This window comes from Schistocerca gregaria, chromosome X (genome assembly GCF_023897955.1).
Source record: "Schistocerca gregaria isolate iqSchGreg1 chromosome X, iqSchGreg1.2, whole genome shotgun sequence".
Classification (NCBI taxonomy): Eukaryota; Metazoa; Arthropoda; class Insecta; order Orthoptera; family Acrididae; genus Schistocerca; species Schistocerca gregaria.
In genome coordinates, this window is record NC_064931.1 from 829,096,936 (window position 1) to 829,112,758 (window position 15,823).

Below are 15,823 nucleotides of genomic sequence, written 5' to 3' on the forward strand. Positions count from 1 at the left end.
CAAACTCGGATAGGCTGCTATAGTGAGCCTATGGTAAAAGGAAATTAAGGATTTTTGTACCACTTTACCCACATGTGCCAACCCCGCTCAGTACCACAACGATACGGAGGGTGACTACCAAAGAGAAATGACTGTCTGCCGAACATTACTAGAAATACCAGAGCCACTTCGCAGGGCTCTTGCAAAGCTTCAGAACACTGCTTGTTTCTCTAGTTACCCCTCCAAGTTACTAACCCCTCGTAAAATTTACCATTGCAGTTGGTACCAATCCGAGGTTTCCACTAATCTGGTACTGTCAATACGGGTATAAAACACAATATTTTGTACTTACATTGTACGTGGTGTACCACAGGAGACATCTCAAAATTGTAATTAACTGGCGCATGAACTATAATTTATGACTTCCTTTGAACAAAATATGGAGTAGCAAAATATACGATGGTTTAGTAACAATGTAATGTTTTCCCCCCATTAATGTTCCGTTGTTAATGTGCCATTCTATAGAATGCGTTACAGATTACCCACGAAGGAGAAATACTTGGCCTCTCGAACTTTAAGCCATCTGGGGATCAAACAGTCTAACTGCTCAGCTACGAAGCTGTGCGGTCTTGCTTCTGCATTCATTAATAATCCAGTGATCGAACGTACTCGTTCAGATTCGTTTTTAAGTATACTGAGTGAGCGGCCGCAGAAATGGACTCTAATCCAGTCATTGGAACTATAGAGACTGCTGGCGTTTTTCCTCTGTTGTAACTGAGTCGCTCTCACGTTTTCCGTGCAAGCGTTAGCTCGTGTGTCAACCGTCCAAATTGAGATGCCCTTTTCACTGAATGTAGACGACGTTTCATAAGTGACGCGACTTAAAACTGCGCGCCGTACCCGTATATGCAAACGCGACGTAACGAAGATGTATTAGGGATGCGCGCTTGTTACTGGCTGGCGGAACCGCGGGACAATCTGGCGCTGCTAAGCGTCAGTCGGCTGTCTCGTCGTCGCCCCTGTTTTCATAGCGGTGGCGGCGGGGGCGGCGGCGGTGACGGGGACGGAGGGTCGAACAAAGGGCGCACAAGTGGCGCTGGGGCCCGCGGGTCGCCTCACGTTGTCAGCCCCGCAGCCCAGCCGCGCCTCGCTCGCTGAAAGGAAAGCGCTGCTCTAATATACGCTCTCCGCGGTAATGCGTTTCCCACACGTGGAGTGACGGACCGCAGTCCACGATCTCTCTCTGCGTTGTGTTCAGTTCTCTGGAGGCGTCAAAAGCCGAATTGTTTGCAGTTGGTGATTCCTTTTGTACATCTACATACACGGAGGTGACAAAAGTCATGGGACAGCGATATGCACAAATACAGATAGCGGTAGTAGTCCGTAAACAAGTGAGCAGTGCATTGGCGGAGCTCTCATTTGTACTCAGATGTTTCATGTGAAAAACATTTCTCTACATCTACATCCATACTCTGCAAGCCACATGACGGTGTGTGGCCGAGGGTATCTTGAGTACCTCTATCGGTTCTCCCGTCTATTCCAGTCTCGTATTGTTCGTGGAAAGATGGGTTGTCGGTATGCCTCTGTGTGGGCTCTAATCTCTCTGATTTTATACTCATGGTCTCTTCGTGAGATATACGTAGGAGGGAACAATATACTGCTTGACTCCTCGGTGAAGGTATGTTCTCGAAACTTCAGCAAAAGCCCGTCCCGAGCTACTGAGCGTCTCTCCTGCAAAGTCTTCCACTGGAGTTTATCCATCATTTCCCTAATGCTTTCGCGATTACTAAATGATCCTGTAACGAAGCGCGCTGCTCTCCGTTGGATCTTCTCTATCTCTTCTATCAACCCTATCTGGTACGGATTCCACACTGCTGAGCAGTATTCGAGCAGTGGGCGAACAAGCGTACTGTAACCTACTTCCTTTGTTTTCGGATTGCATTTCCTTAAGATTCTTCCAATGAATCTCAGTCTGGCATCTGCTTTACCGACGATCAACTGCATATGATCATTCCATTTTAAATCACTCCTAATGCGTACTCCCAGATAAATTATGGAATTAACTGCTTCCAGTTGCTGACCAGCTATATTGTAGCTAAATGATAAGGGATCTTTGTTTCTGTGTATTCGCAGCACATTACACTTGTCTACATTGAGATTCAGTTGCCATTCCCTGCACCATGCGTCAATTCGCTGCAGATCCTCCTGCATTTCAGTAGAATTTTCCATTGTTACAACCTCTCAATACACCACAGAATCATCCGCAAAAAGCCTCATTGAACTTCCGATGTCATCCACAAGGTCATTTATGTATATAGTGAATAGCAATGGTCCTACGACACTCCCCTGCGGCACACCTGAAATCACTCTTACTTCGGAAGACTTCTCTCCATTGAGAATGACATGTTGCTTTCTGTTGTCTAGGACTATCCAATCCAATCACACAATTGGTTTGATAGTCCATATGCTCTTACTTACATGATTATGGCCGCACGACGGGAATTAACGGACTTTGAATGCGGAATTGTAGTTGGAGCTAGGCGATGGGACATCCCATATTCGAAATCATTAGGGAATTTAATACTCCGAGATCCACAGTGCCAAGACAGCGCCGTGAATACCAGTTCCAGGAATTACCTCTTACCACAGCTAACGCAGTGGCCGAAGTCCTTCACTTAGCGACCGACAGCAGCGGCGTTTGCGTAGAGTTGTCAGTACTAACAGACAAGCAACACTGTCTGAAATAACCGCATAAATCAGTGTAGGAGGTACGAAGAACGTCTCAGTTAAGATAGTGTGGGGAAATTATCGGTAACTGGCTATGGCAGCCGATGATCGATGCGAGTGCCTTTGCTAACAGCACGACGTCGTCTGCAGCTCTTCTCTTGGGCTCGTGAATGTGTCGGATGGACCTACTGGAAAACCGTGGCGTGCTCAGAGTCCCAGTATCAGTTGGTAAGAGCTGATAATAGGGTTAGATTGTGGAGCAGATCCCACGAAGCTTTGGACCCCACATGTCAACAAGGCACTGTGCAAGCTGGTCGTGGCCCCATTACGATGTGTTCTGTGTTTAGATCAAATGCACTGGGTGCTCTGGTCCTCCTGAACCAACTGAGACGATCTTCAGCCATTCATGGACCTCACGCACGCAAACAACGATGGAATTTTTATGGATGACAATCCACCATGTCACCGGGTCACAGTTGTTCGCGATAGGTTTGGAGAACATTTTGGACAGTTCTACCGAATGATTTGACCATCCAGATCGACCGGCATGAATCCCATCGAACATTTATAGGACATAATCGAGAGGTCTATTTGCGCACAAAATCCTGCACCGGAACATTTTCGCAATTAAGGACAACTATAGAAGCAACATGCCTCAATATTTCTGCAGGGGACTTCCAATGACTTGTTCACTCCATGCTACGTCTTCGAGTTGCTGCACTGCGCCGGAAAAGGAGGTCCGACGTGATATCAGGAGGTTTCTCCATGACTTTTGTCACATCAGTGGTTCAAGTGGCTCTGAGCACTATGGGACTTAACTTCTGAGGTCATCAGTCCCCTAGAACTTAGAACTAGTTAAACCTAACTAACCCAAGGACATCACACACATCCATGCCCGAGGCAGGAGTCGAACCTGCGACCGCAGCGGTCGCACGGTTCCAGACTGAAGCGCCTAGAACCGCTCGGCCACTCCGGCCGGCTCACATCAGTGTCCATACTCCGCAAGCCACTGGGCATGACGTGAAAGACAATGCCTCATACCATTTTTATTGATTTTAAGTCCGGTTCCATTCGCGTACTGACTGAGAGAAAAATGACATTCTAAGTGTCGCTGTTGGTGCCCTTATTCCTCTTATCTCATCCTTGAGATATACGCTGATGGTTACATAATGGAAACACAGTCTTCTAACAGCCGTTGTCTAAATTTACTGAACACAGTTTCGCTAGAACTTCACCGTCATTTTCCAAGAATTCCCATTTATGTTCCTCGAGCGCTTCTATTCCATTTTTCGATTCTAGCAACGCGCCTCTGAATTCATTCGGTGTGTGTTGTCATTCCTACTTGAAAAGGACTCCTAACACCCAACATTACTCGAGAAATGGTCTTCTAATTGATTTTCCTTTACAGATGCACTGCACTTTTCTATCGTACATCAAAAAATTTATGTCGTCGATTCACATTCCCAGCGCTTCTTAATATGAAGGACGATCAGAAAGTTTCGCTTAGAAGGCCGTGCAGTCCATAACCAGTATGCCAACCAGGCAAAATTGCCGTGAGCATTGAGCCAATCGTACCACTAGCGCACAAGGTTGAAGATACCAATTTGGTAAAACACCGTCTCCTGCTGCGTGAAGAAGTCCGTAAGTGCCTTCTGCACCTCTTCGTGCGACAGCAGTTGTCGACCTCTCAAGGACATTTTAAAGGGTCCGATGGCGTGATGGGGAGAGTCCAGGAATATAGAGCGGATCCTCGAATGTCTCCTACTTGATTTGGCGTAACTTGTGAGTAACGAAATTTGCGGTATGGGAATGTGAGTCTTGTGTCGTATCGCGACCATCACAGAACTTGGCGCACCGTTCCACAACAGTGGTTTTCGATAAGTATGCTGCTCCATACACATTTTTTATTCTCCGATGGACGTCTTCCGGTGTTTGTCCTTCAGCAGCCGAGGAAAGAATAACGGCACGTTTGTCCTGTTTGGGCGCCTTTAGTATTAATGTCGCTAAATTTCACGTTTCCGCATTTACTGCGTGCACGTCGAAAAGCCACAGAATGGCATACACAGGCGATAAATATGTGGATATGCTTCTGGTCCCTGGTGCATCTGATAACCGGGCTGGTGTTGCCACTCGCGAATATGCTGCTAGATATCCTCATTGACGCCATCCAGATAAAAATGTGTTTCGTCGTCTGGAGCTGCGCCCTCGGGTGTCAGGTTCTCTCCTTACGGTCCGGCTTGCTGTGCAATGTTTGGACTTGCAGGGAGGTCACTCTGAGCATCTGTTGTTCTGAGAACACCGTATTCTGTTGTGAAGGTGATGCGGTCATTAATATGGACATTATTATTGTCACTGTTTGCTAATGTACGGCATCTGAGCGTTCGTATTACATGTGGTATAAATGACAAGTAGACGTTGTGTTACTGTATTGTGCTATCATCTTTAACATTTCGAAACTGATTTTGATTTTGTAGCTTTTCTGACAGATTATTTGTTTCAATTGTCTATTTCTTATTTGTCTAACCGCGTATTTGTTATGTTCAGCGGTAAAAAATGTCCTAAATTTAGCATACATTTGACCTAGAAAACGGTGTATAGCAGGAAATATCAGTGGAGAAATGTATTGATTTGAAGACTAAATATATCGATAAGAAGATTATCTTTTCGACGATTCATGATTTTTTCTAGGTGATATTAAAAACTTTATGACTACACCTCGCATAGCAAGGAATTATTACTTGAAAACATTCATCGAATTAGAACAATTTGTAGTAATTGACACACGGAAATGAAATGTCGTGTGACGAGGGCCTCCCGTCGGGTAGACCGTTCGCCTGGTGCAAGTCTTTCTATTTGACGCCACTTCGGCGACTTGCGCGTCGATGGGGATGAAATGATGATGATTAGGACAACACAATACTGAGTCCCTGAGCGGAGAAAATCTCCGACTCAGTCGGAAATCGAACACGGGCCCTTAGGAATGACATTCTGACGCGTTGACCAATCAGCTACCGGGGGCGGCAACCTGCAAGACACACGTCATTAACAGGTTTGCAGTGACATATGTTGTGTACATTCTAAATTACAGCAGTCTGGTACATCAGTTCGATACCAATAAATGTACCGTCACTATCAGATGATAGTAAAAGAGGATTCAATGGTTTCTGAAGTCGAGGAAGTTTGTTGTTTATACGTCAATAAATTTACCGAGCAATACAATGAAGATAGAAAAATTAAATTATAAACTGTAAATACTAATATCTTACCAAATGTGAAGACATTTTACTTTACACTACTGATTACACTGTCCTGTGACATTAATGTGCAGGACGAGAGTCTCTGAGGGTCTGGAAGGTATCGACAGCGATGTGGAGCCAAGCACACTCAGTGCCGTGGGCAGTTACGCTAAATTTCTCGGTTGAGGCTCCACGGAGCATACATCCCGATCGAGATGGCCCCACAGGTGCTCCATTGGGTTGAAATCCGGGGGGGGGGGGGGGCGGAGGTTGCTAGTCAGGGAGCACAGTTAACTCATTCTAGGGCTCTTCACACCACTATCACACACTTACAGCTGTGTGGCACGCTGCATTGTCAGGTTGGTAGGTGCTATAGTGCCAGGGAGAAGCCAACTTTGTGGGTGCACATGGTCCCTAAGGATAGTTGCATACTTGTGCTGATCTCTTGTACGTTCCAGACGAAATCACCTACAGAATGTCACGAAAATATTCCCCAGACCATAATCCCCCCCCCCCGACCTGAACCCTGCCGACGACTGTTGCATTGTGTTTCCTTTCAGACGTTTCATGCCGTACACACCAACGGCCATTTGTCCAATGGAGGATAAAACGTGTTTCATCTGAAAAGGCCTCCTGTCACCAGTCATCTGATGTCCAGTTGTGCACCCGCGTGCAAAATTCCAGCCTTCGTCGCCGATGAACAGCAGTCAGCATGAACGAGCGAGCCAGACGCTTGCTGCGGAGGCCCATAGAAAGCAACGTTCGCTGAACGGCGTTGAGAAGACACTGTTGGTAGCCCTTCTGTTCATTTGGGTAGTCAGTTGCTCAATAGTTGCACGTCTACTCGCCCATACAAATCTCCGCGGCAGCCTTTCAGCCTTGTCGTCTATGGCCCATGCTGCACCACGGTTGCCTCGGCGCAGTTTTGGATAGCACCAGGTTGCCATGCACGGTATACTTCAAACACGGCGGCACGCGTACGGTTTACAAACATAGTCGTTTCGGAAATGCTTGCACCGTTGGCTCGAAAGCCAATGATTATCAGGTAAATCGCTCCGTTTCCGCATTACAGTAACGAGCGCACCGTTTATTCCGCCGCTCCACACGTTTTATAAATCCTCCACTGCCGGTGCTGCCACCTGCTGTCTGTGATTGGTTACTGTACGTTGACGTCGAACACACGTGGTGGTCACAATGTTATTGGACAATGTAATATTGTGACACGCACTTTTATATCTTGTAGCGTTAATTCAGTTTGCTAAGATATTTTGTTGTAAGCAGTAATTCTGAAATACAATATTAGTTGATATTTCTACATCCCTTCTACTGTTACAGTTGACAAATGATGCTACTTTTAGCTACGCTTGGAGGACGTGACTAAGAATACAAATACATGACTGGTTGGACATTAAAAATGTCGACCTGAGTAATCTCCATACTCCAAAGCTGACTTCAAACACTGTGTTACAGGAGATGTTCAAAATTTCCTCTGTTAGCGAGGATACATGCATCCACCCTCCGTCGCATGGAATCCCTGATGTGCTGATGCAGCCCTGGAGAATGGCGTATTGTATCACAGCCGTCCACAATACGAGCACGAAGAGTCTCTAATTTAGTACCGGGGTTGCGTAGACAAGAGCTTTCAAATGCCCCCATAAATGAAAGACAAGAGGGTTGAGGTCAGGAGAGCGTGCAGGCATGGAATTGGTCCGACTCTACCAATCCATTGGTCACCGAATCTTTTGTTGAGAAGCGTACGAACACTTCGACTGAAATGTGCAGGAGCTCCACCGTGCATGAACCACATGTTGTGTCGTACTTGTAAAGGCACATGTTGTAGCAGCACAGGTAGAGTATCCCGTATGAAATCATGATAACGTGCTCCATTGAGCGTAGGTGGAAGAACAAACTAAAATGAGCTCTAACATGGAAATTAAGCGTTTCCGGACACATGTCCACAAAACATATTTTCTTTCTTTGTGTGTGAGGAATGTTTCCTGAAAGTTTGGCCGTACCTTTTTGTAACACCCCGTATATCATGTGAAATCTAACTAGGTCTTTTCTCACAAGACATATTGAAAGCCTCGGATCAAGGCAGTCAGTTGGATGCCGTATTTCTTATTTCCAAAAAGCACTTGACGCAATACCACACCTGCGCTTATTTTCAAAACTAAGATGGTATGGGGTGTCAATTGAAATTTGTGGGCAGATTGAGAACGTTTTGGTACGGAGGACGCAGCGTGTTATCTTGGATGAAAAATATTTGTCACATGTAGCAGCAACTTTGATGTGTCCCAGTGCAATCATTCTACAAAGGAGATTGCTTACAGATCACTCGTGCGACCGATTCTACTCAAATGTGTGGGACCCGTACCAAATAGGACTAACAGGGGATATTGAACGTATACACGGAAGGGCAGCACGAATGATCACATGTTTGTTTCATCCGTGGGAGAGTGTCACAAAGATACTGAAGAAACTGAGCTACCAGTCTCCTGAAGATAGACGTAAACTATCCGGAGAATGTCTGCTAACGAAGTTTCAAGAACCGAGTTTAAGTGATGACTAGGAATTTACTACAACTCCCTACGTATCACCCACATAGGGATCGTGACGATAAGATTAGAATAATTACAGCACACACGGAGACATTCACACAATCATTCTTCCGACGCTCCACACGTGAACGGAACGGGAAGAAACCCTACTAACTGTTACAATGGAACGTTCTCTCTGCCATGCACTTCACTTGGTTTACAGAGTATATATGTAGATCTCTACACAGTGTCACACAGTTTTCACTCTCCTCGATAAATATACAATGCATGGGTATTAGTTTCAGGCGCGACGTGGTGAAACAAATATCTAAATTTAATAGCGCTTATTTTTAATAATTTATGCGCATAAAACCTATAAACTGATCGACAGTAGCACATATTAAACGTGTGTTACTGCGTCATGATTACATTCATTACTTCTACCAGGAAGAAAACTGATTACACTTTGATAGCATTTTGTGAACGATTCATATTAACTTTCAGCCGTGTTTTGCCTAACAAGCTTTTATTATTTGACACATAATTCTTACACACTTATTTGATTATTAATTACTTCTATCGTTTAAAATTCCATTAAATTCATTAATAAAACACTGATACTGCTATCACCATTACAACAAAATATTTTTTTCCTTTTCCTTTTTCTTCAATAACTAGAAAACCATCTGATGTACGCCGACAGTGCTGGATGACCGGAAAAAGTTGGAGCTTGCACTAAGAGTTACAATAAGTTATCACTAAATTACAAGGCATTTAAGATACGTTTGCATTATTTTAAAATGTCTGATGGAAAAACTTTTTGGTTAAATTATGAATGTACGTTACTTTGTTGTCACATGTACGCTGTTTTCGTTGGCTTCTTATTTATTTGCATGTAATATTTTTGTTGTTTCAGAGACTTGTGTCATGAAGCTTGGACCAAACTGAGATTGTCTCCAATGTTTGGTTGCATATGTCCAAATAATCATATGAAGAGGCGCTGTGATCGGATATTTACGATGGTTAATCACAATCCTTGCGTCGGTAAGTAAGCAGCTCAACATGAAGCATGAATTAAAAATATAAAGCGAGATAGGTTAAATTGGCAGTCAAAAACGGTACTGAGGCACTCCTTTTATGTTATAATTGCATGACAGTAATGATGATTTTCGAGATAATAAAAATACAGTAAACATGGATTCCTTTAAATAGCGTATTTGAAAAGTCTCACAATTGTTCATACAAGTTCTCACAAGCAATGTTCCCGCGAAGAAACTGTGACAGCACTGCTAATGACAAGCACCTTGTCACCAGTTCGATGACGGCGACATGTCTATGACCTCTCGGAAACAGTGTTTGTGTTGAACTAAATCAGATGCGATCCATATTTCCTAAATTGAAATATCATTCTGATTCAGATAAGTTATACTTTAATATTTGTCACAGTGTTTCTGTTTGTGAATTAAGTTTACATTGATATGTTCCATGTGTCCTGCTTTATGTTAGAAATCACAAAAATTCACCCTCTCGTATTTAGCATTGCATTTCTGATCCTTCCCACCCGTCCATCCACCAGACGTAATGGGAAGTTGTTACAGACTTTTAGCCTAAAAGCAGTAAATGGAAACTACTGTCTATTGATTTCGTATTTTTTTATTTTATTTCCCTGAAATTAACTTAGTTCTTTACATGTTTTCAGACTCTGTCGAAAATAAACACTTAATAATGTAGCTCTTCTTGTGGTGCTAATTACGAAATATTGCAGAAGATACAGATTTCTTGGCACATTTGTGAGTAACAATTGCAACTGAGCTCGACACACCTTTTCTTTACCTGTATATTAAACATTTTATTTTAATACGGCCAACGTTTCCAGTCAGCAGCTAGTTTTTAGCGAGGTTTTGATACGACAACATAGGACGTACAAAATCACGGAAACATAAGCTTATTAGTACTGGTCCGAATATGCTTCGTTTCCGACTAATAACTATCAGACAACACCTCTCAAAATATGTTGTAGTCGTCCATATAACGACAAATATGGGCAAGGCAAAGGACGATCGAAAAGCCCTTATCGTATCACTAATTACGCTACTCTAGATGTTACGATACGCTAAGGTATGTGTGTGTGTGTTGTGATCTGCACTGCCTCCGTTTCCAACGTTCTTAATTTTGCATACTATTCCGCGAAAGAAAAATATGTTTAAAACAGTCATCGCCTTGAAAATAACGAAGGATGTTGTATGTAAATATCACAAATGGAACCTAGTTCTTACTTTAGAGAGGTGTTCATGTTGTTTTAGCTCACTATTAAATCTGATTAAAATAAGACATTCCGATCTATAATGTAGCTTCTTGCTGTATGCCGCTATCACCCTAAAAACTTTCGCAACACTCAGAAACAGTTGATATCTTGTGTCCGGCAGAATTGATATGAGAAAGTAAAACTGAACGGCCTTGCGATGATTGATCTGTTGGTTTGAAACCACTTACGGTGCTAATAAACAGCGTTATTAACGGTGGTTGTTTGTTGTTTTTAATTACTTTTTGTAAGATGTAAGAGTTAAATTACATCCATACACAGAGACAGTCTTGTCATGATAATTTTCCACAAAATGCAATAATGGATTTTATAAAACTCGGAAACTACGCATTTCCGGACCCTAACTATGTGAGCTTTTATTTTTGTTTTTACACGAAGAACCAGATTCATAAGTATTACACATAATTTTCGTTACATCCTGTATATAGTATTATTTTAAGTGACACAGTCAGATAATACCGCGTTTCTCACTTGACAATCACAACAAGAAAGGAAAATCAGAATCAAAGATGATATCTTCTGATAAGCAGATGGTCTTAGACTTATTTCTGGTGGATGGACATCCCAATACTTTATTTCGTGAACCACTAGCGTGCACGGAAAACGTATGTGGCATGAAAAGTGAACAGTTCAGGCACAGTATTTGGAATGTAAACCTCAAGCAGAGACCTTCACGACACACACCCTCACGAAAAGTCTGGCCGCGATGCGAATGTTCTGTTCTCTTCCGAGATCTGAACGTGACGTAGAGCAAGGCAGTCGGAAACGGTAAGAACAATGGTGTCGACGCAAGTCACCGTCCTCTGCGAAAGAGTACGAGAATTTTGTTAACATGATCGTGAGTCAACACAAATGGCTTTCTAAATTTTCAGAGTATGCATAATGCCAAGAGTCACGAAAGAGAACAGCGGGAGGAAAGAAATAATAGGAGGTCGACAGAGATTAGAGCGAACTAATTTGATGACAAACCTAGTGTTTCGTATGAAATTTAATTGCTTTGAGATTATTAGCACGCATTTATGTGGCGGAGTTGGCAGCATAAAATAATGTTAGAAAATTTATTCTAAACATTAAGGTGTAGCACCTATGCTCAGTCTCATCTCGAAGTAGCTGCTGTGCATACTTCTGCACTTGTAGGTCTAGTTTCTCTAAATTTATTAAAATTCAGTATGGACTACCCGCGATGTGAATATTTGTGGGTCATTATTTCAATTTCATTATTTTGCAGTTAACGTAGCGGTTGTGCTCTTCAGTGCCTTTACCACATTGTACAACATGCAAACTGACCCAGAATTATTCCATTCCTCTATTATTCTGGAATGGTAGCTCAAGCTACTTCGTCATACACTATGAAAAATTAGTTTCTGCCTTGAAAGTAACAGAAGGAAGTTTATGCCTTCCATTAATGAACAAGTAACTTCTGTTATGTCTCTGCACCTCTAAGCGTTTGGTTATTTCTTCTGCTCCATTATTAGTCATGTATGGGAAACGTTTATTTTCATCATCAGATTACGCATACAGGAGTTATACTTCCGTTTCGATGCCCAGCCCAGTTGTATCACTAAATTGTTTTGTTCTGCGGTACAGACAGGTGACAATTTTAACTCATAGTTTACCTAATTAGCTTACAGTGATTTCATACTACCTTTCAACGTCTGTGAGATCTTTACTGTGACTTCACTATTCCTACTATCGCATCTTTCCTTTTTGCATTCACTCATTATCACCTAAATGTTATTAGCTTACAGTGATTTCATACTGCCTTTCAACGTCTGTGAGATCTTTACTGTGACTTCACTATTCCTACTATCGCATCTTTCGTTTTGCATTCACTCATTATCACCTAAATATTATTAGCTTACAGTGATTTCATACTACCTTTCAACGTCTGTGAGATCTTTACCGTGACTTCACTATTCCTACTATCGCATCTTTCGTTTTGCATTCACTCATTATCACCTAAATATTAACACAGTAGAGGAAAATTATACCCATTCATGGTGAAACATCATTTCCTCTTAAAAGAGTCTGTTTCCCTTATTCTGCAAACGAACAGTAAGACAGTAAATTCAGAAGCGAGAAAGTGTATGGGTACTTCCTCCAGGAGAAATCTATTCAAAAGCAGCATTATTGTTACCATTTCAATCCGCAGTTTATAGGCAGTCGTGTTTATCAGCAACTATGATGCAACACTGCGTGATAATAGTATGTGCGTTGCATATAATTACTGATGACAGTCTTCTAGTGTGGCATCATACTAACAACTGTTCAGTTTGTTTTTCTGTAACGTTGGACTATAGAAGTCACTACTCAACAGTGTCACACCTCTTAACAGAGTAGTAGATTGTGCGATCCAGACAGTTTGTATGCCCCCTCCGTGTAGAATCGTTTTCCCATCTTATATGACAAAGCAATTTTGCATGCTCTGAAAATTCGAGAAAGTGTAACGTTTGTCAGATCAGAAATTTTTGGAGAATATATTTTGTGTTGAGTGGACGTGATCCTGAAACATCTTACATTTACCTCACCGTTTTCTCTGTGTAGAATACACGGGGCTCTCCGACGCTGTTGTTCTTATCGAACAAATTTAGAGTAATTGTTGATAAAGAATATCTTTTAGGTTTCCGGATTATTTGCTCAGTTATACAGCAGACTGCGATATCTGTCAGTGACATTCAAAGTAACAAATGTGCTTCTAACTCATGTTTATCGCAAAAGTTACAGCATATGTTCTATGTGTGTAAATATGTCTTGTGAAAGTATGTGCACCTTTTCTCTTGAAGCACTTTCTTGTCTATCTGTCACTCTCACAGAGTATTATAATTTTGTGTGTGCACGAGCTTACAGTTTCATCTAGCACCACTGCGAGCTACATAGGCGTCTGTCTGCCGACATCCCCCACACGGCGCCCACAGGCAAATACTGTCCTTGTTTCGGAATGTTTGCTGTCATTAATGTATCAGTAAACGTTACACCCTTGAGTTTTCATCGAGTCCTGTTTTGCGCTCGCGTTTCTCCTGCAGCTTTCGTCTCCGCCATTCTCTTCGCGCTAAGTTATTCCTGAAGCAGTCAACAAACACAGTTCTAAACCACTGGAAATTGGTGCATTAACAATTTCTGTTGCGGTGCAGGAATGTTGCAGAGTATTCGGTCAGTGTATGCTTGCGATTCAAGGGAGGCACAAAAAAAAATCGTAAACGGCAACTAAAATTCCATAATAGCTGTCTATACAAAGAGTTATAAGGTATGGCGCCGAGATGTCAGTTGAAACACCCTTCTCACGAACTCCTGTATTAAACCGCTTAGACTTACAATTCAAGATTTTCATGACTTAATAATAATGTGTTTAATGATAATTATAGCATGCGTGGTACTGAAATAAACGATTGTGGGACTGTTCTAGATTAACGTCAGCATCTATGAAAAATATCGAGGTAATGTATCCGTTCAAAGGTTTTGAGCGCTGATATCGAATAACTCGTAAACAGCACCAACAACAAAACATTTGCATAGTAAGGCTTTAAAATTATGCACTGGATCTGCACTTGACAATGTGGTTTTACACATTAACACGCTTCTTCAGGCACTTCTTAAACCATAGGTAAATTGACACGGCTGTTTTTTATACCTAATATTATCATTCAAAATATCCATACCCCTAGAGTAAAAGACTTGTATTTAAATCTACATATAAACGGGAGGTCTAACTGCAGCTAATAATCTGAAATAGAAGTTAAGGCTGCTACAACTGCTGCTGCACGCAAAGGCAGAGAAATACCAGTAGCAAGTAAGGATATCTTCACTAGCGGATGCCTTATTTGGTAACATGATCTACTAACACTTCAATGAATACAGACAACAACAGTAATTTATTGCATTATTGGTGTGTCGAACGCAGGACAGCATGTTTTTCAGTTATCTTGAATAATACCTGTACTTTATATAGTGCAATGTTCTTTTTCTTAACTTCGAGAGGTTACCCTTCAACATAAGAACGCCCAAGCTTGTAAAACAGAATCTCTGAACGAACTGTAAAAAAAAAAAAAAAAAAAAAAAAAAAAAAAAAAAAAAAAAAAAAAAAAAAACAACAACTTTAATATTATGTGGCATTATATGTTACATTGTTGGTGTGTGACATCGTTTACGCGCAGAGAAATGAAAATTATCGGACTGAAAATGATTAACAGTTACAAAAGACATATTTATTTGTCTTTCTCAGTCACAGACACTGTTTTTCGCCAGTTATTCTCAAGTTATTATGATAACAGCGAGAAAAGGGTTAGGTATATCGGTCACTATGCGAAATTTGCTACAATCTTGTTTCCACTTGCTCCATGCCTGAAAACAAGCTTTGTTTGTATTTCCTCGCGTGTAAACGATTTCACGTGATGTGTACAAAGCCCGCAGCATATTATAATTAGGAAATCTTTGTGTCAGTGTTTCTTCTCTAATCATAACGTCAAAACCACGTACAGTACCCAGTATAAATGCAAATGGAGGTAACAAAAGCTTGTATCTTTAACGGCATCAGGTAAATATTGCGTTCAGCAGTGTGACGGCGACCTCTCGCAGATAAGCCAAGGCAAGTACGCACACGGTGAGCAATAAAAGCATGGATATTGCGAAAACGTTTAGTGTGGCCATTTTCCGATAAATGCATAAACAGGTCAATATTTTTAGGCCACTTTCTAAAGGCAGCAATAACCTAAAGATGTTTTTATTTCACATTTATTTGTTCTTTCCAATAGCAAAGTATTTGCGTGAAAACTTTCACACAGAAAAGTAATGGATTTCCCCCTTGCAGTAGAACTAAAGAGTGTACTTTAAAATGGCATTATTGCCGAAGATTGGCCAAACTCGGTGATCTTCCGCAACAATTAATTCGTTTCTTGTCATCACTTAGTGTTACTTTTTAATGGGTAAAGGACACATATATCACAATTTTTGATGTCATCACAGCACTTCTGGTTCAAAACCAGGGAATTCCGAATCCTTGTTGTTCTTTTTGTCTTATTTTATAA

The 15,823-nt window shown here is 41.7% G+C and overlaps 1 protein-coding gene across 1 annotated transcript in view; it reads left to right on the forward strand.

Annotated features, from left to right (window-relative positions):
* Positions 1 to 15,823, forward strand: part of LOC126298556 (uncharacterized) — a 902,811-nt gene that overhangs the window by 453,985 nt on the left and 433,003 nt on the right. Inside the window, exon 3 of the mRNA XM_049989913.1 lies at positions 9,396 to 9,523. Coding sequence (XP_049845870.1) covers positions 9,396 to 9,523 — 128 coding nt within the window. The remainder of the gene's footprint in view (positions 1 to 9,395; positions 9,524 to 15,823) is intronic.